Source organism: Anopheles darlingi, chromosome 3, assembly GCF_943734745.1.
Source record: "Anopheles darlingi chromosome 3, idAnoDarlMG_H_01, whole genome shotgun sequence".
In the NCBI taxonomy this organism is placed as follows: Eukaryota; Metazoa; Arthropoda; class Insecta; order Diptera; family Culicidae; genus Anopheles; species Anopheles darlingi.
Window position 1 is genome coordinate 11,815,245 of NC_064875.1, and position 22,357 is coordinate 11,837,601.

A 22,357-nucleotide genomic window follows, 5' to 3' on the forward strand; every position below is an offset into this window, starting at 1 on the left:
AACGGCCCACGGAAGACTTCCGACGACGACGACGACGACGCAGGAAACGCGAGTCTTATCTTGGCTGAAAAGGATTAGAAATTCTTTTTCGTGGTCCCGGTTGGGTTCGAGTTTACTTTCCGCGATACCGCGGTGTAACGTGGCCGTGCCATGGCGTAGGCCCCTTTTATTTGTGTCGGTTGCTCGTGAGCCCTTCCGGTAATGAGCATTCATCAAACCGGAAGCGCGTTCGCGGTACAACGACGACGACGACGACGACGACGAAGACGACGATGAAAGTTCTTTTCCAGAGCAAAAACAAGTTGATTTGCATACTAATTGGAAAGCAGCGATCCCGCCCGGTTTGCATAAGGGGCACGCGAGAAATCATTTCATGTCACGCAGCGTACGCATTAGTGTGTGCGTTCACATTTCAAGCAACTTTAAGGTGGACGAAGTGAATTCTAAGGTACTTTACTTACGCAGTACGTTGACTGTATGCGTGGCTTGAACGTTCTCGGTCAGCTTCATGTTCAGACCGTGGCAGATCGCCTCAAGTGAACGTTTGTTTGACTCCACCGTGACGGTAATGTTGGACGTTGTTACCCAACCACCTGCAAAAACAGATTCCTTGGACGTTAGCATTAAATTCTTCCAACTCTTATTAGTTGAATTCTTCCGGACACTTACCTTCGGGACTAGGGACCACCTTCGAGGTCGCGTTAACCACCTGCTGCCCATCGATGACCCATTTAATGTCGGCTTGCGGATTGGAGGGTGCGGTCTGGCATTGCAGCGATACCGCTTCACCGATCCGGGCCTCCGATGGTCCCGAAACGGTGACTTGTGCTGGTGCAACTGGAAATCAGCGAAATTAAAGGTCAGATGCTTGAAGTTGTTGTCACTAACCCCCTGAGGCATGTTCTTACACAGTACGCTCAGCGTGACCTCCGTCTTGAGGATCCTCGTGGCCATGTTGTTGTTGGCTTCGCACCGTAACCGTGCCTTATTGTCACTCGGTTCCGCCACGAACGAGTATTCGTTCTCCGACATCCGGTCCATGGTACGGTATGCCATCCGGACTTGATTATCGTTTTTGTACCAAATCAACTGGGCCGGTGGATTGCCACCACGGCTTCGGCACACTAGCCGGACGCGTTGCCCACTTCGAATCACTCCACCCGGCTGGTAACCCTCGATGTACGGTGGCCCGGGGGGATCTGTTACGGGGGGGAAATGTTCAAAATGGAAATGAGTATTAATTTGATGAATACTTTCCGTTTTCATTCAACAATTGTAAGCTATATTTTTGCAAAGGTGTCTAGATGAAAGTATCGTCCGTTGCTAGCTAGTACTTCTTTGTTTCATTTTTCAAGAAATTCATAGTAACCTCTGTTTTTTTTTAAAGTGATTCAATCTTGAAACTATATTTGAATATTTTCACTAAAAATGACGCCCCAATATTTGTTTAAACAATCGATTATTGTTGACAGCATTGCCTATCGCCACGTTTTGCCACATTTTCAAAAGCTTTGGTTATCAGGCTCTTTAATCAATATGTAACTATACTCAGCGATGGAGCATCAGATTTCATTAGTTACCACAAGTTTTGTAGAAAGCAAAACAAATAAAATAAATTGTTAAATTTACTTGCTGTTTCCAAAGCCACGAATCGAAAACTCTTAACTTTTTTGTTTCTTAGTGATTGCTTAATTCGAATCATATCATCTTATCGGGCACTCCTTTCTCATTGGTTTTTTATTCAATTCAAACTGGTAAAACGTCATCCAAAATCCAGACTTATCATCTTCAGACTGATTTCAGATGTCAGATATGACTTTGGAGAGCCTCTTGGAAGGATCCTGTTTTCAGCTTCACAATCAATTGCAAACCCGGTTGAACACCATCCAACCGGAAAAGGCATTGGCGAAGAGAGTCACATTCTTATCTTATGCGCCGTACCTGAACCTGAAACATTTACATGCCAAAGTTATGCTGAGTCAACCCCTTGCTTGCCATCCCTTTTCGGCCACCGATCCCAATGTGCCATTTTCCCGAGTCAGCCCTTCACACTTTCATCATCACTCGGCGCTCGGCGACGTTCGACGCGCTGCGATGCTTTCGATACCGTGCGCATAAATAATGTGTCACGCTGGAAAATGTTAATTTTCCTAGATAATGCCCGGATCGGTGGATCTCGCAAACGCAAGGGAACGAAAGAGAGTGCAGAGCAGAGTGGAGAATATGATAAGCAGATTGAATTTTAATGCCAAACATTATGACCGCACTCGAGCCTGGCTCAAAACATCGTTAATGTACAGTTTCATTATTTACCCCCTCCGGTGGGTTTCTTGGCACACCGCCACGTTACCAGCAGGTCATGAAAGGATGTACGAGGGCACGCGTGCTTATCACGTGCCTAGTTCGTGCCAATGCTGCACGGGTGCGACCGAACCGTACCGGCCCGGTTCCTAATGCATTTTTCTGTCCATAAATGGTCCACCACCAACATGGCTGGGGAGCACGATGTCCCATAATGTTTATCCGCATGCTGCTAGGTGGAAAATTGGAAAATGCTTAGCGGGAAAATGGAATTTGCGCGCAGAAGCTTTATCGCTCGCTTTTTCTTTTCTTTCTTTCTTCCACAGGAAGGTGCAGAGACCTTATTGAAAGCGTCGCGTGATGTCATTTCCGGGGAATCTTTCGGTCCCGGGCGCTCAGCAAAGATGCGCGACAGCCATAATCCGTGCTGAGTGCATCACCACCATGAGGGATGAAGTGCTGACGATGGCACCATTGTCGACCATGTAGAGGACACCCTGCATCCCTTCCTCTTTCTATTATCATCTTCTTCTAACGCGTGCTCAGCGAAGGGCTTTCGAGGGGAGTTTCTTTGCATGCATATGTGCAGCACTCTTCAAAGATAAGCATAAATAAGCGACAAGCGATGAGCACACAGCGATACGCAGCGATGGTGGATGCACAGGTAAATCGTAAGGCAATATCTTGGAATTCGACGCTCGCTGCGACTCTGTATCAAGTGTGTATAAAAACCGTATCGTGCTATCCGAGAGGTGCCTTCGATATATCCATATTTTTTGACGGCCAGTCAACACGGATTCCAATTTCAATCCCGCTTTGTTTCAAGAAAAACATTGTTCACATTGCGGTAAAGTGCTAAAGAGGTGCAGCTGTAAAGAATAGAAAATTATATTTGAAGCAATAGTAGATTATTTCAAAGAAAAAACAAACTTTGGCTGCCCTCCAAATCAAAACAAACTCGACCATTATGACAGCTCTGTCGAGGGCAACTCTAAAAACAACTTCGCTACTAAGGCTACTTCGATCGCATCCGATTCGATTCACACAAAAATGACCGAAAAGTCATGAAATGCTCCTCGCCTTCTGCCTCAACGAAAGAAGCCTCAATGACTCTCGGCGCCGAGGGCATTTACAGCCATTGCGTCAATTACCCTCGGCCCCAAATCAACACCAGGCTTACCAAGCTTTCAACGCTCAACGATGCTCAACGTGCCAATATGGCATCCCGCATAATGGATGCCATCGTTGCCAGGAGAAACCCAAGAAATGTTGTCCAAGTCCAATGATGTTTTTGATGTTTTGATGATGGCCCAGCCGAAGAAGAATTCGAAACGAGGCAGAAAACGTACTGCACGCTGCAATGCCAGGGTTGTTGCCTGTTATTGCCTTGGCAGCTTTAGCATTCCGAGCTATTCGATGGTTTCTGTGCTTCGTGATGCTCCGTGAACGTTCACCTCCAGTACCGCATAATGCCCGGTGGGGTTTTGGGAAATGAAAAGCTTCCGTCGCCACCATTGTCAACGCAGCGCCGCTGTGCTAGCACATTTTCTTCACGTTCACCATTTGAAAACCCCTTTCGCCGCGAGGCGGTACAACTCCCTCACCACCTCCTCACCCCCTGTTACACCACGAAGCACTCGGTCATGTCCGCGTGGTTCACTTCACTCGCAAAAGTTTTCCAGTACATTTTCTCTCGCACACAACGAAACCCTTCCAGCAGCGCGGAAGCAGCTTTCCAGCATTTTCCCGAAGTGAACAGGAAACCAAATACGCGCAGAGCGGGAGCAGGAGGGGCACTGTGCTGTGCCTGGGGGTTGGCAATTTTGAAATCGTGTCGGTAGAACGCGGCATGACTACAAAACATATAAAACCACCCAACACTGGAGGGCCCGCTATTGGGGGAGGGGTATTCCTGTGATGTCACTACCCCCGGAGGGAGGGGGTGAAGCAATTGATTGAGAAATCATAGAGCCCGGAACGCGTCCTAGTCCCGGGTTGCTTCATGCTCGATTGGCCGCGTGGTACGTGACGTGGCAGTCAAGTCTCACCAGTTCGAAGACAAACTTGGATTTTCACCGGCACCACCAACCACCACCAGCCTGTAAGTGGCCATTAGCGAACTGGTACTGGTTTGCACTGGATCTTGTGACGAGCGGCTACAACCGATATACTTACATTGCACCGACAGCTGCACGGTGGTCTGCAGTGGACGGTGGTCCTCGGAGATGGCCGGATGGCGCGCCTGGCACGTGTAATCGATGTAGTCGTCCTCGGCGGTCGGCTTCAGCCGCAACCTCGATGTCACCGTCAACCGGCCACCGTTCACCTCGACCGTCTTTGTGTCGATTGTTGCTGTGTTGGTTTTTTTTTGTTGCGTCGGGAAGAGACGAAAAGAAATCAGAGGTCAGAAAATCGGTGATCAAATTAGCTAATGGGCGAGAGAAGCATTATGGCATGCGTGTGTGTGTGTGTGTGGAGCGAATTTTAACAGTCTTTCCAGAAGCGGAGGACACAGAACCCCCCTTTTTCGAAGTACAAACTACTCTTCATGTTCGATACGACGACAAGGAGGTCATGAGAAGACGAACTGGGTTACTTCGATCGCCCCATGGGGCGAAGAAGGATGATAGTTGTTGAAAGGCTTGTAATGATTTTCAAATTGACTCCCGACGACTGATCTCGGAGTATCCCTTAGTGCAACCAGAATTGCCGCCAGTCACCATAAACCGTTATGGTGACTAACATTTCCAACACATATGCTCATGTAAGATGTAACAATGAGCCATGAATCGGTTCCCTTGGGGAACCTCAGGACGGAAGCTTCTGGGAATCCGAAGAATCGGGAGCACTTGCAGGATATTACTTGCCAGGATGTAATGTGCACACGTGCATGTGTCTGTGTCCGTCTGTGTGTGTGTGTGTGGTTACAAGCTAGATAAAAAGCTCATCATCCTTATCCCAATCTGTGCTGACGGGCTGGCTGGCCAGACCTGTCGAGAAGCGGACGACACTTTCTGGTCGGTGTCCTCAGGACTTCCGGAACCAGACGTGAAGTGCAGTAAATGACGTTCTGTGTTCCCACGAACGAACACAACCACCCCTTTATTGTCACTCTCTCTTTCCCTCTCTCTCTGTGTGGACTGTGGACGACAGCAGCGCTGCACAGCAGATGTCCAGACCAGAGAGTGCCACACCATCATCGAGTGCTTTTTCGTGCTGCAGATGGTGATAATTTTAAGTGCTGTGTTTATTTTGGACCCAGCTGGACCCAGCTGGACCAGCGGAGAAACACTCGGAGGGAACATAGGGGGTTTGGTGCAACTGGTACAATATTACTGGCCAGCTCGTTCACCGAAACAACCGAACCCCGCTTGCGTAAACGAAACGAAGGCCAGCAAACCAGTAGTGGCCAGCAAAAAGGATAATAGACCGAATGATGATGATGATGATGATGGTGATGGTGATGATACACGTCGATCACGTTTACCCAGTCCCCGGTGTTTACCGATGTAACAGCTCGAAGGCGCCTGCACTCTGCAGCAGTGCTCTCTCTCTCTCTTTCTCTCTCTCTCTCTCTCTCTCTCTCTCTCTCTCTCTCTCTCTCTCCACCTCTCTCTGCATCTGTCTCTCGTTTGCTTTTGTTCAACCACAACAGCAGCAGAGAGCACCGCAGTGCATACTTTATGTTCGAATGAAAGATTTGTATTTCTTCCAAATAGTTGTGGTAGCCATGTTTGGGGATGAAATTCTCCCAGGACTCCTCGGCAGCTGGCAGGAATGCAAGCGCAGCGCACCAACGTACCAGTTCCCAGAGGTTTGCTTTCTGCAAACTACGCCCTGGAGGTCTAAGCAAATATGGATCGCACTCGCACGTTTCGGCTCATAAGGACTTTGTGTTCCCGGGGCTAGAATGCATCCGACTATTGGAGTTGATTAGATGAGATTGCATAGGATTGCGGAGATTGTGAATATTCATCGCCATTACTTAGAGCAGATTGATTGGCGAATGATTCCATTCCATCCATTCGTTTACCGTGGATAAAATAATTAAAATTGGAAGTTTTTTGGAATTTAAAATTGAATTTAGAAACGAGTTCGTAAATAATTACTTGCCAGGATATAGTTTCACTTTCTTATTACGCTCATACACTATTTCTGATCTACTTATAATAAAATAGTTGGAAATTAATACATTTTAATGCGCAGATCAACACTCCATTTCAGATAATAATACTGCACGACAAATAATCATAAATTATCAATAATAAACATTAGATTAATGCTTATTTGTTGTTTCCTGTTGATAAAGCAATTTAAAAATATTGTTTCCTCTCGTAAAATTAAATATATCCAAATGAGACTATCATTATGAAACACTCTATTTTTTATTTTTTTAATCTAAAGTCCATCTACATACGCCTTTTGAGGGCAAAAGGCGAATTTTCTATGCTACAAACCTTTTTTAGGGCGCTTTATTTGAGCGCATGATCGAAGAAAACCGAATGAGGCTATCATTATGAAACGGAGTCTACTGACCAAGACTTGAGATTTGGATGGCTTCTAAATGCATCTAAGGATAATTACTGTTAACCTTTACATTAGAATACTCCCTGTATAAGATTATTAACCTCAGAGAATTCATTGCATTAATAACAGTACATTCGAATGAATCAACCGTAACCAATACCAATACCCTGCATTCCAATCGCCCCCCAAAACCAACCGCTTCCGGCATCAGTGATCAATCTTTAGTGAGGTGCTCAAGATTGAATTCAAATTTCCTCAATTGACCATAAAACCTCTTCGCAACCTAAACAGTTCTCCATCCTTCCGCCCAATCGGCCCTGCTACGGGCTATCGACGACCAAGACGCCGCTAAAAGCCCTTACATTTACTTCCTATCACAAGCGCACAAAACGTGACTTCCATTCGATGGATTACTAACCGGCTGGGCGACCAGCGGTTGGGGCCTACTTTTGGGGCTTCACCGGCTGCTGCTCTAAAAGACCGGAAAGGATGAACATCAACAGCCTTTCCCGGTTCGTGTCACCACCACCGACCCGATCACGACCAGCGCCGAAAACGTTTTGCTGCCTCGATTGAAGCGCTTTTCCGGGATGGCATAGAGCCCGGACCGCCTTTGGGACAATTACCATAATTACCCGAGGCATTAAAAATTAAGTGCAGGAAGTAAAATGAGTTATTTCCTTTGTTTCGCTCAGCAGCAGGGCGGGGTGGTAGTGGTGTGTGTGTGAGCGGTACCGATCAATAATATTTGTGGAGCATCATGCAAATACCGAATTCATGATGATGATGATGATGATGATGGTGGTTTGTGGTCGGATAAAAATACTCAATTTCCGTCCACAATTTAATTCGAGGGGAAATAGGGAAAAGGACCCCGAGAGTTGCTTCTGGCACTTTGTCAAAGGATCTTTGGCTTCATCGAGCTAGTTCTGTCAGTAGAACTAACCAGCTTGACGCCTTGACGTGCAGTAGACATCATGCAGCAGTACATCGCTCCTCATAGCAAGACCCTTCAAACGACATGCGGTCCATCGCAATGCCCGTCCGTCATAATGACGGTGAAGCGAATTGAATTGAGCGCCTCCTTGGATCCTAATTTTCATCGTCCATCAGAGTGAGCCTCACTCGCTCGCCCGCTTCTGTCACAATCGGAAGCTCCATCAGCATCGGAGTGACTGCGTGACTGACTGAGTGAAACGAAAATGGAATCCCGTAGAATGCGGCGGATGCTGTAGCATATTTATGACATAATTACTGTGCCTTTTTATGCCCGTGCGTCCGTCCAACCAGCAGTGACCGGGGCAGCCCTGGAGCTCGTTATCATTGGTGGTTGTGGCCGGGGGTCCGGTCGGTCGGTCGGTTGACTCGAAGTGACGCAGTGGCCGGCGAGGGTACCGAAAAGTGGTCATCGGGGACGAATTAATTGAGCCAGGGATTTTTCCACTTGAGCGAACCACCGCCGGCCGGTCGGTCAGGTCGGGCAAAGGCTTGTCACTAGTAAGCCATTGTCAGGGGCTCGAGGGTCGGGGCCGCCGCAGACACGCTGGTACAGGCGCTGGTGGTCTGAACTTTGTCATAATTTGTTCTCATTATTTGTGGAGGATGCTCCAAGGGACCATCATCGACCGGCGACGAGGAGATGGAAGGGAAGGTAAACCTATAAGCACCTCAAGAGCGAGAGTAGGTTCCATAAAAGGACCCTTGCCAGGCCGTACTCCGAAGTATACGAAGCGTACGACCTTCTTATTGGGAAAGTCTTAGTTTCCGAATATTCGGAGTATTGGGCTCAGGGAGTCACCTCGTAGTCCAACGCATCGCTCTCCATTTCGGTGAAACATTATATTGTCCACTAGGGATCGGGCCGTACACGTTTAACGGGGGACACCAAAACCTGGACCTTGGCTAAGTGTTTTACAACCCGCACGAAACTATACCCAATGGTCAATTCGCGCACGCATCCTGGTACGTTAATTTGGGCGAAACCCAATTACAACATCGTCGGCCGGGCCTTTGGACATAGCAGAACTGAAAAGGCTGGATTCACTTCCAAATTCGCTGAAACGCAGACACACACACACGGTGCGAGAATTTGATTTATTCCAATTCAATTTCGAAGCTCCACGATTAGTTAGCGGACCAATAGCCGTACCGAACGCTGGACAGTTGGCTGGGAAAACGTATATTTCGGAATTCTTCCAATGGAATGAACCATGCCTGTACTGGTGGCGGCCATCGGAGGCACCCGGTCTGTTTTTGGTTCAGTAAGCTCATTTCATTTGCCATGAAGCTCACTTGCTGGAATACTGAATATGACCGCATAGAATGGAGGTCAACAGAAGGAAGGAAGGAAGCAAGTACTGCCAGCATAGCGATGGTCTGGAGTTTATTTTCATGCTGAAACAGGTTAGCTGGTCAGTGTGCAGTGTTGCCAAAGGACTGCACTCGTTCCATGGACCATCATCAACGCGTGTTTTAGTTTCTCCGAATTTTAATGCTACTCCGGTATTTTTGAAAACCAGTTTGTCGACAAAATTCTCTTCATAGTTTATACCCCACTGATTGCAGAGAATGTATTGTGTTCAAAAATTATCAAAGTAATTAAAACGATGTTTGCTAGAACAGAACATACTTGTTCTGGGCACACACACACACACACGCAACCACAGGAGCATCTGTAGAAGCTTCATCGCCATCGCCATCGAAGCCAACTAACTAAGCACCGAGCACCGAACGGATTCGGAAACAAGGGGAATGCTGAACATACCTGGTTTGTACTCGACGTTGGCCCGATACCAGACGATCTGGGCGGCTGGTTTGGCGGCCGGTACGATGCAGGTCAGCGTCAGGTCCTGACCTTCCCGCACGTCAACCTTGGCGTGGTGCTGACCGTACCCTTGGATCTCGATCGACGTCGGCGGCACTGATTCGTTGCCGAATGGAGGACATGAAAGGGAAAAGAGGTTAAATGGAATAATTAAAGTAATTGCAACAATGTTTGATAAGCTGACGAGAGGGAACTTCGACGAGTAGAAAGGTGCACGGCTACGATAGCAACTTTTTGTTGAGAACTTGCTAAAAAACGCTGAATAAAATGTAATAGTAAAAATTAAAAAAAAAAAACTTTTTTTCACATCCAAGTACACAATTGCTCTGTGAAGAACTGTCAAAGTGTGCGACGCCGTTCACTATGAGATGCAAAACAAAGACAAGCTATGCAAATTTCTAAACCATTAAATTTGCTATCATGGTCATGCCCTTAAGGGCTTCAAATTATGGTAGCAAAAATGAATCGTATTTTTTTTTAAATAAAATTTACCCAAAAAATTCCAACTCTCACACACACACTTGCGGGCATATTTAGCACGGCGTTTCTCTTCCACCTTCTCAAAACGGCCCGGGGAGGCTGCACCAGCTACTGGCCAACATTCGAACCAAACCTCACCGAACAATTCCCCGAAGCCATAAGTTGGTCTCGGGGATCTCCACACGCGGGAGTTTCGAACGACGGGCCCGCACTCGCCCACCGGTACTAACGTACATTAATTGAATGAAATATGTTTCTGCGTACTCGAGACGACCTCCGTCCCTCGGCGGAGGTGCTTTCGGTTCGGCTTGGCTTGGCTTTGCTTGGCGCAAAATGGATGGCCATTGCTATAAAACTCTAATTTTATAGTGATTTGTTTCAATGTGGCAATGTGGCGGTAAGGATTGGTTTCCAGCAGCAGCTGGTCTGCACCTTATGCCCGCCATTTTTGAAATCTCTCCTCTGCCAGTCGAGAAGCGATGTAAACATGTCGGAAGATGTTTTTACTGGTGCGCGCAGAAGAAGCGAAGAATAAGACGAAGAAGAACAAAAAACAAATGAAACTCCGCTCCGGCGACGCGATTGTAGCGGTGCAAATTCATTAATTACAACTTTATAAACGGATTTTCCTGCTTCCCGCGCGCCCGGGAAGGCCGAATGATGATGGTGCTGTGTTAGTGTCTTGCACCATTACCCAGCATTCCGAGCAGCGAGCCGAACATTCTCAAGCAGAGTGTGAAAATGGACACCACCAGCGCCAAGGCATGCCAACAAGCACTGTCCTTGCACATGTCGCCCAATGGCACCACCAACACCACCACCATCATCTTGTTGTGTTATGGTGCGTTTCGCAGAAAACGGTGTCCGTTCGCTTACTTACTTCTAATTTCCAACATTGCACGACATTCCATTCCACGACAGTCTTCGGTGTCAATAGCGGGCGCGAAAATTAGTTTTCTCGGCCTTTGTGGCTCGGCTGGAAAATTGGTCCACGGGCGGGGTTCGGTTCGCGCGGGTAATCAAAAATTGTGGAATCGCATTATCGTTACACGGACTACTACTGTTCGGACGGCGACCGAAGATTGGACCACCACCAACCGGTCCATCTCAACTCGCGTCTGCAGCGAACCGCGAACCCTACGATTAACATTACCCAGAGACACGAGAGCTGCAATCGTCGTTGTCTTCTGGAAGTATTGCAATTCATTAGCGTTAAGCTTAATTTCCTGTGGTGCTGTGAGTGTGTTTTTTTTTTGGAGCAAAAACGTATTACCACATAATCATCAATTTGGTGGGCCTGGCCTCGGGCCGGGCGGTTTGCTTAACGTTTTGAGTTACGAATCTGCGCCTCGATGAGCCATTCGCCGGTGTTGGGTGATTTTTGGCACGTGTTATGGCGAATAGATAACGCGATTCGCGATTCGTTGACGGTATCTTTGCTTAGATCTGGGTCAATTCAAAAGCATGGAAGATGTTTTATTGAACATTTACCGCTTTTTTCATCCTATTATTACTATATGATACATTCAATTCATCATTTTTTTGAGAAAAATGGCTCACAAGAAATAATTTAAAGGTCCTGGTAACTAGTTTTTCACAATCACGATAATATGCGATACAAAGTAATAGCAAACAATGAATAAAATCGAAAAAATCACTATCTTCAGCGGTTTACTTTCCATTCCAGATGGCAAAATGTTTTACTTTGCAAAAGCAAAAATTAGAAATCAAACAAATAACATGCAATGAAATAAATTTTACAAACACTTTACTTCAAATATCAGTATATAAATACAGCCATAAACTTTCATATCGAGTATCCTATACCCCATCTAGCAATAATATAATAAATGTTTTCTGCATCCTTACTTTTAGATACTTCAATGAACTGTTTTCTCTTTTTTTTCTTCTCCCTATCTGTTGCCATTAAGTTTTCCTTTCTTGTATAATGGTTTGTTCCATTTTATCATCATTATGTTCCGATGCAAAGGATCTTTGCCAGCTCGCCAGTAAATGTATTATCGCTGATTACATCTTACACTCAAATTTACCAACGAAACAAAACACAACACTTGCTCACTACTCACGGCACCATTTGCGCCAGATAAAAGGTGGTTTAGTGTCCCTAGAGCAGCGCAAATCTATTCAGTACTCTCTCGTACTGAATGCAGCATTCTTTAAGCATTCCATCAGCATGTTAAAAGGTTCAATTTGCCGAATTGCTACCCTCGCCGGTTGCATACCCATTTTCCCATTCATCACCATCTCGAACCAGGGAACGTTCCGCGTTGCTCAGAAGGAATCGAAACACATCACATCTCAGGGTATCAGTTCCACAGTCGCGGTCGCGATTTGCATATCTGACGGTAATGGTGCAGCATAGTGGTGGAGGTGGTCCTGATGTTTCAGCATTTCTGCTGCCAACGGAAAACTTTCCAAGGTGGTAAACGGCAACTACTACCCCCGTTCTGTACTGCAAACTAAGAGTATTAACTACCAACCCTTTCTTTATACTCCATACACTCTTTTCGGCACCACCAGGGCAAGTGAACGGCGAACTTGAGTGACAAAAGAGGTCGAAATTGAAAAATTACCAAACCTCTCGATGTGTGAGAGTGAGAGCGCAAGAAAGAGAGAGAGAGAAAGTATGGTGGGAAATTTGGAATCCTTTGCACTCCATTGAATTTCAATGAGTGTAGTGCAGTCGCGGGCCTCGAAGTTTGCACTCTACAGTGCAGTCGGTTGGAAAATTGTTGCATTGCCTTTGCTGCTGCAGCTTTTCGTAACAGATCCAAATGTGCAGCAAACTGAAGCTTCACTCGCGAAGAGTGGCGACTGCAATGTGCGAATGTGAAGCAGCGAACATCGGGAACAGTGCACAACATCTCTTGAGTAATTCGCCAGCTACTTAACACTGGGATGACGTGGCAGAAACGTCGGCAGAAGGCACAAGGAGGAGGAGAAGGAGGTACATTTTTTTTTTTTTGGCAAAATATTTCTCCCTCCGCCAAAAAAAAGGGTTCAAGCGTTGACTGCAACGACTGTGGATGTGAGAAGCAAAGTGAGCAGCAGTAAAAACGGAGCAAAATGGCTGAAAGCGTTCGAGCACTTCGGCTGGGCCCCCGGGAAGGCGCTCCACCAAAGGAGTCAATGTGTCCTCCGAACGGTCGTGCTCCAACGAACCGAACTGCGGTGCGTCACTTCTCCGACCTGTTCTTTATGCTTTTTCTTCTCTCTCTCTCTCTCTCTCTCTCTTTTTTTAAAGCTTTCCTCGGATGAAAGCTACCGATGCTACGACGGGTATAATGCTTTATCGCACTGGCTGTAAAAACAGCCCCAAACTCGGAGTCGAAGTAAAAATATAAAACACACACACACACACACACACACACACACACACACACACACACACACACACAGACAGACACACAGGCACGCCGGTACGTATTGAGTTGAGGCCCATTGGCTGGGAAAATAAATCTCATATGGATCCCATTTCCGTTTCTGGCTGGTCGGTTGGTTGGTCGGTTGGTTGGTTGGTGTGTTGGCCGGGCTCCTCACAAATCCGTGGCCCGCACAAAAGTGCGCATCTGTATGTGTGTGTGTGTGTGTGTGTGTGGAGGAACTCCCTTGCTTTCCTCCTTTCCTTCCATTTCCTTTCGTGTTTCTTTTGCCAGTCGCCGGAAACGGATACACCACCTCTCGCCTGCACTCTCTCTCTCTCTTTTTCTTTCTTTCTTTCTTTCTCTCTCTCTCTCTCTCTCTCTTTCTCTCTCTCTCTTTCTCTCGTGGCACCCTTTTGTGCCGGTGGCTGGAAACTTTTGTCGAAAAAGTCGTTTTCGTTGGATAAAAATTTTATGATGAATTCTCCGAAACCTCTCCGGCGATGCCTGGCCCCGGGAATGTAATGGAGAAAAAGTGACGCGCCACCCGGGGCCACTGACTACTGTGTGTGTGTCGAAAAAGCAAAGAGAGAGAGAGGATAGACCGTTGGTTGGATGCGGATTAGATTGACTTTCCATTCAGGAGGGGGGCATACCCGGCGTGCAGGAGAGCTTCACAGCTCGTTACTCGTTAGGAGCTGCCTCCTTGAGCCCCGCCACTGCCACCGTTTTCTTGGCGTGCAAAGTGAAGCGTGTAAGTGATGATGGGTGGCAGCCCCCTGGTAATGGGTTGCCCCCCCCCCCCCCCCCTCCCCGTTAAAGTGAAGCTTTTTCCATGGAAAAGTTGTTTATTTAAGGGATACGGAGGGGATGCGAAAGGCGGGAGGGAACCGAATTACGATGGTGACACACACACACACACACACACATGGGAATGGCTTGCCTAATTTGTGTCAACAGTTGCCACGGCGCCGACGGCGCATAATGGAACTCGGAAATAAATAACCGATCAGCAATTTGTTTCGATCCGATCCGATCCGATCGGAAGGGAAATGTGTCAGGGAAGTTCTCTATTCACTTACACCCGATACTTCCCACCCATTAAAACTTGTTTTTAATACCAAATTTGCCGGCAGCGCGCAACTTGTTTGCAAAAGTTAAAAGTAGATTATTGAATTTTGGCGGAATTGCATATTGCAACATTTCGCTTGAAAATCAATCAATAACGAACAAACACACTAGAGACTGGAACGTAGTTTGTAGCAAAAGGGTTCACCGGTTCCTAATTGCATTTGCATATTTTGCACTTAAATCAAGGCCTACCACGGCCGAGCGTGGTTTTTGCGGTTTTTGCGGCCGAGAAACGTTTTGCGCTGTTTTCGCTGGCAAACGCGATCGGACATGCATGCATGACAGTCCACACGGCGCTCGACTCGAATAAACAACAAAGTTTGACAGTTTTAATGAACAATCTCCCCATCCTGCCTCCTCTCTCTTTTCACTCTAGCGGTAGGTTTAAGGGAAAAAAATCGAAATAAAACAAATTAAAACCCAATACAACATGACAACTAATTCGCAATGAACCGCGTTCAACATACTTGCGCTAGGGAAAAAAAAAACCGTGGAGGGGTCGGAGAGGTTGGAGAGCATCCAACTGCCGTTTTTTTTCTCTCTCCTTCCTTTCCCTCCCAGGGCCCATTTTATGGAACGCACGATTTTCCGATTCGATGACGATGGTGAAACAATTTATGTTTTCCGTTGCCGCAGCAGCAGCAGCCGAGTGGTGGGTTCGTTGTGTTGTGTCGGTTCCGATTGCACCGGTGGCACAGTGAACAGTGGTTCGATGAACAATAAAAAAAAGGATGACAAAAAAAAGGATACATCTCATATGTATGTAAATGGAGTTCTAGTTCAGTTGTGACAGCAAGCAGCAGCAGCAGCAGCAGTACCGTGGGTCAAATGTAGGTAAGGACATCGATCCCTTCCTGGGGATCAAGGCCGTTCCGACCTCTCCTGGGACCCTGGGGAACGGAAACGAAAGTTTCGATTGTCAGGCCAGGCCGGTGCCCTTCGAAAGCGATACATTTTTAATATTGCAACTCCCAAAAGACTGAGGGCACAATTTTGCCACCAGATGCAACTGCCACTGCTGCTGCTGCTCGCCAACTTTGCCAGAGCAGTTACAGATTCCACAAAGAAGGAACGAGAGAGAGAGAGAGAGAGAGAGAGAGAGCGAAAAAAAAATAGAGAATAGCGAGTGACGCAGATAAGACCTTACTCCGAAAGTTTTTAATAAGAACCCAATCCTTTATGGGATCTGTGTCCCTTCCATTTCCATATTTTCAATAAACTTTTGCACTTCGGCACTCCGAAACCTGTCAGAGGGTAGTGGAAGAGTGTACCATGTGTTCGATTATTTCCTTTCCCGGTGCCTCGGTGTGGAAGTGAGCACTCTAGTCCGTCGGTCCGGGAGTCTGGGGGGGATTAAGCAATGAAATCGAACGAACTCACGGAGCTTTCACGGTTTCTCGCTTTCAGGGTTGAGTCCCTCCCCGCATTTTGCGTGAATTTCGATCGCCAGCGTGACAGCCAGTGACCACACCCCGACGACGGACGGATGCGGACCTTCCGTTTGGGGTCACGGCAGAACGCCAGAAAGACAAAAAAAAACAATCACAACAGGAACCATTCACCGGCACCAACTTAACTGCTGCTTTTCCCTTGCAAGGAAAACTGAAGCGGAAGTCGCTCGCTTTTCCGAATCACTCTCGGGATGACGGTGACCAAGATCCCCGAAAAACTTTCCCAGGATCCTTTCGCATTCCATCGTCCGTTCGGTTGGACGATGGGATTTTCCCTTTTCCTATCTTCTCCGACTGTGTGCGCGTGTGTGTGTGTGTGCAGTCTAGTTGATGCCGTTTTCATGCTCGGTCACCATGCTGGTCACTCTATTAGATTCAATTACGTAATGATCTCTTCGTATCTGCGTGCACCACAAACCTGGCTGCGGGATCGGAATCGAGAGGATAACCAATTCAGTCGTATAAACAGAAAAAAGAATCGAAGGCCAGCAATGTGCTTTAAGGCAAAGCGCAGCATCACTCGCACACTGCCACACACACTCACCCGAGGTATCATCTGGATCGATCCTTGACGGTGCGTTCGCTTCCATTTCGTTTGGCGTTACAATCCCATTCGAAGCTGAACTGTTAGTGTCCCGATAGTCGGTACAATCGGAATTGAATTGTCATGCAGCTAGTCAGAGTCTTTAGTGAGTGAGTCGACGGCAGGCCCCTTCGAAGGTTTGTTGGGAAATGATGTGGAAACGGTTTTTCTCTTCCTTCCTAACGGGCCAGACTTTCTTTACGTTACTGGAAGCGATTCCAGGTATCAGCTGGAGAAGATGTTTGCATCGTTCGTTTGCATCGACCGTACTCACGAGGGTGCACAGCCCATCGATGGTTGGCTCTTGTGCAACGGTTTCACCATTGATTTGCTGCTGATTGTATCAAACAATCGAGTTAGATTGGATGTAATCCTACGGATAAGGTTACATGAACCTTTGGAGAATGACAGTTTCTTATGAAACGCATCAAATCAATTGTGGCTGACAATGGAAGCTTTACTTGCTATACTTTGTTCAAGATAAGCAACAATATATTTTATGAAAGGAAAGGTTGGAAAAACGAATGTGAAATACCTTTACGAGCACTTTATTTTGTAGCTATTTCGTTCACATTTCATTCACTACCACAAGAACTGCATTGTTCGCTTTCCTGTTGACTTCTGTAGGTCATCTTCGGCCTCGAGAGCGAGAGGCAGCTTCGAGCACTTTCCGGGGATCTTTTGCACAAAAACTCGCCAGGGATTTCCCGGCAGGCAGCAAATCTAGTTCACGGGAAAAAAGGAAACAAACCCCCGTTGAGCATACATTGCATCAAACGAAATCACTGCAGTGCAGGGACGGTCAGTGCATACTGATAAGCGAAAAGAGAAAAAAACAAACGCCATTTCCGTTGAGGCACCGATCTTGTTGTGACCGATGGCAAAAACCCGGGATACGACGATGCGGCAGAAGTCGTAGACGGAAAGGCAATTGTTCAGCAAACTGTTGCCACAAATTCAGCGGCAGATGTAGCGGCGTTTCGAGAAATTCAACACAGAGCCAGATGGTTCGATTGTGTCATACTCGAGGAAAGGCTTGAAAGAGCTTATTTTAATGCATTTTCCTATGGTTTTCTTCCGAATTCCGTTGAATTCTCTCGCTCACTGTCTGTTGGAATGTGCTGTAACAATATTATTCCGTTCAGTGGTGTTCATTTCCTTCGAACCTGTTGTCATAAATTGATCCTCGCAAATGCATTAGCAAATTTATGTCTAACTTCAACAGTTCATGCTAACTCATCAACATCAAGGATGATCCTTGAGAGCACGGCTACGGAATTTCGTTGAATCGAGAAACATCGACTCTCGCATTTTTGTTCCATGAATCGTGCCCCGCCCGGTATCAATATTCAAATACTTCAACTGCTATAGTGCTTCAACAGCTTCGTGCTTGGACGTCACTATTCCGACAGCATTCCTAGAAGGCTGCGTATTGCTTTTATGCTTTATGAAACCACGCTGCACAGACGACGGGCCCCCGTAGGAACAAAACAATTGAATTCCTCTTCTACTCACTCGTTGTGCGCTGTGGTACTTTATCCAGAACTTCAAGACTTATTCTAGCCACAGAACACGTGCACGTGCGTGTGTGCGTGTGTTTCTGCATGTTGTTTGTTGTTTTCTTTTGTGAAAAATGGCCCACAGCGGAGAAACCCTGGGGCCGGGTTCTCGAAGCAGATCAATGGAAATCGTTTCGTTTGAATGTTCTCTTGTATTTCCCATCGGCAAGAAGAAATAGCACGGCAGATAGCAGAGCAGAAAGCTGGCAGAGTTTCCGGCCGAACCGAGGAGCGCGGAATGATAAAGCGTACTTTTTTATTGCTTTCCGCAGTTAAAAGGAAAGATTCCGTCGTGGGAATGGTGGTAGCGGTGCTGGTGGTGATACCGCGTATCAAGAACAGTCAATATCATGAACGCCCGTGAGCAATAGCAGTCTTCTCCCCCTCCCAAAACCACGCCAATGTGAATCGAATCGAAATAGAATCGTTAACGACTGGCGATGAGAGCGAAATGAAGCACATTTCCAAGGAAATGTTCTTTCGATGGGGGGGGAGGTTATTCCAATCCCGGATTCGATTCGCAAAGCCGAAGGAAAGCGAATTTCGGAGCGGATCATTTGTCAAACAATGTACTAACAGCTACAGGTGAGCTTCCAGTTCGCAAAACAACTTAAATATTGCAACATTTTTTAACTCAGTGTACCAGGAAGTTGAGAAGCGAAGGTTCTCAGTGAAGGTTTTATTGAACTCTGTTTTATGATGAATGATAAGACAAGTATCTCATCTTTATTCACGTACCGAAGTTTGCAAAACTACTTGAGCTCTATCTCGACGATGACGATGACGATGACGACGAGGACGAGAAGCTTTCAATCACAAACAACAGCCCAGCGGCAAATCAAACGAAACATTAATGCCGGGCACGTTGCACTTTGCGATTCGAATCCATCCCTTCCACAACCGATCGATTGTGACGATTGTTTGCTTTCAATTACCGTAATAGCTTCCTTTCGGAGCCCCCGGTCTTCATGCCTCTCCTACTCCCCCTTCCGGGGTAGGAATTGAGTTGACTCGTCGTCCGTTTGAGGACACTCCTCGTGGTGACCATCATGAGGCGAACTCCATTGCCCGGTGTCCTTGTGTCCGTGTGTGATCTGATTTCTAATCAACACTTCTTCGAAGAATCGTCTCGTCTCGTCTCGTCGGCCACTTCACTCTGGGCTGCACTCCGGACGATCGGAACGAACGAACGAACGTATGCAGCTTGTAAAACAGCACCCAGTGACCTGACCCCACCCGGGATGATGATTCGGGGAATAATTGAGCAGCCAGCATAGCCGTGGTCGTGCGGCTCGAGGCGCTTTGTCGATGACGATTGCATTGCATTTGGCTCAAAACTTCGGCCCTCGAGTCACGCCGCGCGACCTGCTGGTGGATCCGATAAACAATGTGAACGGGCAATTATGGGAATGACCACCGCGTGCACACACACACATACACAGCTGACCAAATGAGCCACAGTCCGTGGCCGTGGGACCGCGAACCGATAAAAGGTACGCGAAGCTCGGGGCTCCGGGCGCTTTCGATCCGGGCGCAGGTGCATTTGCAATTAAATGAATCGAACATTTGAACATTCCCAAAGTTCCCTCCGGAGGCACTCGCGTGCGATCCGTGCGTTTTAGGAACAGCATCGTTTTTGGTGCATCTTTCACATAGCAGCTGCTCTGTCTGGAGGGTAGTTTTGGTCCCGCTTTTCCCTGAGGGGAGGCCCGTGGCCAGTCGTTGCCGTCGAATAGATAATTGTAATTTGCTAGCCACAGCTGCAGCTATCGGCAGGTAATTCATTCGCGCGTTGGAAATGCATCTCCGCGAGCGGTATTGGTGAGATGAACCGATACAGATCGTTCGGATTGGTCGACTCTACTCTTCGTGAAACCGTTTTTGTTAGACAAGTGTAACTGCAGCCAAACTATCGTTCACTAGGTTCTGTTCCAAATGTTTCCAAAAGTCATCGCCATATGTCATGGCGAGCAGCTCTGCAGCTGTGCTGGCCATGAAAAATGAACCCACGCCACGGTCAGTGTAAATGTAGTTTTGCATACGAGCAGCCGCAAACACACACTACTGACACACACACACACTCCCGGCGCAGCAGCGAAAGCAACGGAACCGGCAGGCAACAGAACACTTGGCGTTCACACCGATTGCACGATTTATGTATCGACTGCAATGCGGTGGAGCGCCAAAAAGGGCGCTTGATAAATGGTGGTATGACCGGCCGGCTATCGTTCTTTGATTTGCGAGTTTATCAAAAATCCATAACACGGATCCCGGACCGTAGTAGGGATTATCAAGAGACTCCGCGACGTTCCTGTAGATGGTTGCTTCTTGGTTGGTTGTCCTGGGATACCAGGAGCAACATGCAAACCGAACATCGAGATCGAAGATACCAATGCTATGCGATGCAATGGCAGAGATGAAGAGAAAGAAGGAAAGAGAGATATATGGAGAGATAGAGAGAGAGAGAGAGAACTTCCAGGCATCTGTAAACAAAGAAAGGTACACGAAACTCGCTGTAAACTTCGTCAAAAATTGACTTCCGTTTGTTCCGCGATCAAGAGTGGCGGCATCCACGGCAGGCAGCAGGCATCGCCATCTTGTGTGAAAGAAAAGAATAGAAATCACTCTAAATAAAAAATGAACATACTCCAACTCCGGCGAGTTCGAACGAGCTTTTCTTTATCAAAAGTCAGATCGCGCGCTGCACACCCGGTTCCGTGTATGTTTGTTGGCTGAAGCGATACGGCCACAACCACGACCTGGCCCTGGTGTTATTTTGATGCGCACGACGTTTTCAGAGCATTCCGCATTGAAGCTGCCTTTGAACAGTACTTTCTGTCGGGTGCGTGTTTGGTGAGTAGAAGAATCGGTTTGCATAAATTGTAGATGAAGACGCACGCAGGCGGTGCAGCATATGGGCTGGTGATTGGTGAGGTTTAATGAAATTAGAATTCTGAGCCGTGGTCTCCAAGTCCAACAGAAATTTTGCTTCTGTAGCAAGATACTTTATGTTGCTGAGAAACCGTGAAAGAGGTTTTTGGCATTTTAATTATGAGACGCCAAAAAGTGCGGCAATTTTATTGCACTCTACTTATTAAAGGGATCAGCAAACGAGGCAAACGAACCAAACGGATACGACGATACTAACTTCCAATTTCTGCTGCTCCATCGCAGAAGCTCCCCGTTTTTGGCTGAGAGCCAACAATAGAAGCAACCCAAAAACGTTTACGACACACTCGCCAAGAAACCACTTTAAATGTGGGACTCCTGCCATGAATTGCCACCTCAACGTGAACGTTGAAACGCTCCCGTATGTTCCCTAAAATTCCAGTAAAAAAAAACCCACGAGGACAAAATCCACTGCCTCCTTCGGGCGCATTGAACCTGACACGCAGCCAGTTCCGGTAAATCGTTGTGCACGACATAGATGCCAACACACGAACCACCAAGAAGCAAACAGCGTAACCAACCAGCAGGCAAGCCGGTGCTCGGCTGTGGTGTGATCCAAATGACTATAAGAAATCACATTTTATGCTAACGATGCAAATAATAACAATACAATCAGCCATCACACTGTGCCCGTCACTGATGCCAGTAAAGCTGCTGCTGCTGCTGCTCTAACACTTCCTCCTGCGGATACCGACGACCATGCAGAGATGCCACAGCATCTCTGTGCGTCATCGGTGCAGCATTGTTGCAGAGACGAGAGACGAGAGAGACGAGAGAGAGAAACCCGGGAGCAAACATAATGCGGGAACCGAAGGGGGCATCGGTTTGCCACTTCCTCTCCGGGGTTTTTACGGGTCGAGGTTTTATGTTTCCGGCACCATGCGCGGCACCATGAGTCCTGGCGAACGTGATAGCCACGATGCTGAGCGGGCGCGCGCCCTATGTTGTGCTTCTTTTCTTTTCTCCTTCTTCTTTTATTCGCGTCTACCAAGGAACGGATCCGAAAACGGTGGTAATTCTAAACTATCTCAACTCAAAGTCCTTGCAGTCTATGGGACAAGCACTCCCTGCAGCACACTATTCGTCGTCGTTGTCGTCGTTGTCATCGTCATCGTCTTTGTCGTTGTCGCAGCACCATCTCAGCGTGTTGTTGCCGTTAAACTGCTGAT

The 22,357-nt window shown here is 47.2% G+C and overlaps 2 protein-coding genes across 2 annotated transcripts in view; both read right to left on the reverse strand.

Annotated features, from left to right (window-relative positions):
• The window catches only part of LOC125956058 (nephrin-like), a 38,046-nt gene extending 33,195 nt beyond the window's left edge, over window positions 1-4,851 (reverse strand). The window contains 6 exon segments of the mRNA XM_049687539.1: window positions 462-593; window positions 670-837; window positions 909-1,199; window positions 2,053-2,097; window positions 4,477-4,653; window positions 4,845-4,851. Coding sequence (XP_049543496.1) covers window positions 462-593; window positions 670-837; window positions 909-1,199; window positions 2,053-2,097; window positions 4,477-4,653; window positions 4,845-4,851 — 820 coding nt within the window.
• A 2,420-nt stretch (window positions 4,852-7,271) lies between these two features.
• The window catches only part of LOC125958392 (synaptogenesis protein syg-1-like), a 31,945-nt gene continuing 16,859 nt past the window's right edge, over window positions 7,272-22,357 (reverse strand). Inside the window, exons 4-5 of the mRNA XM_049691687.1 lie at window positions 9,593-9,748; window positions 7,272-7,300 (exon numbers count right to left, since the gene is read on the reverse strand). Coding sequence (XP_049547644.1) covers window positions 7,272-7,300; window positions 9,593-9,748 — 185 coding nt within the window. The remainder of the gene's footprint in view (window positions 7,301-9,592; window positions 9,749-22,357) is intronic.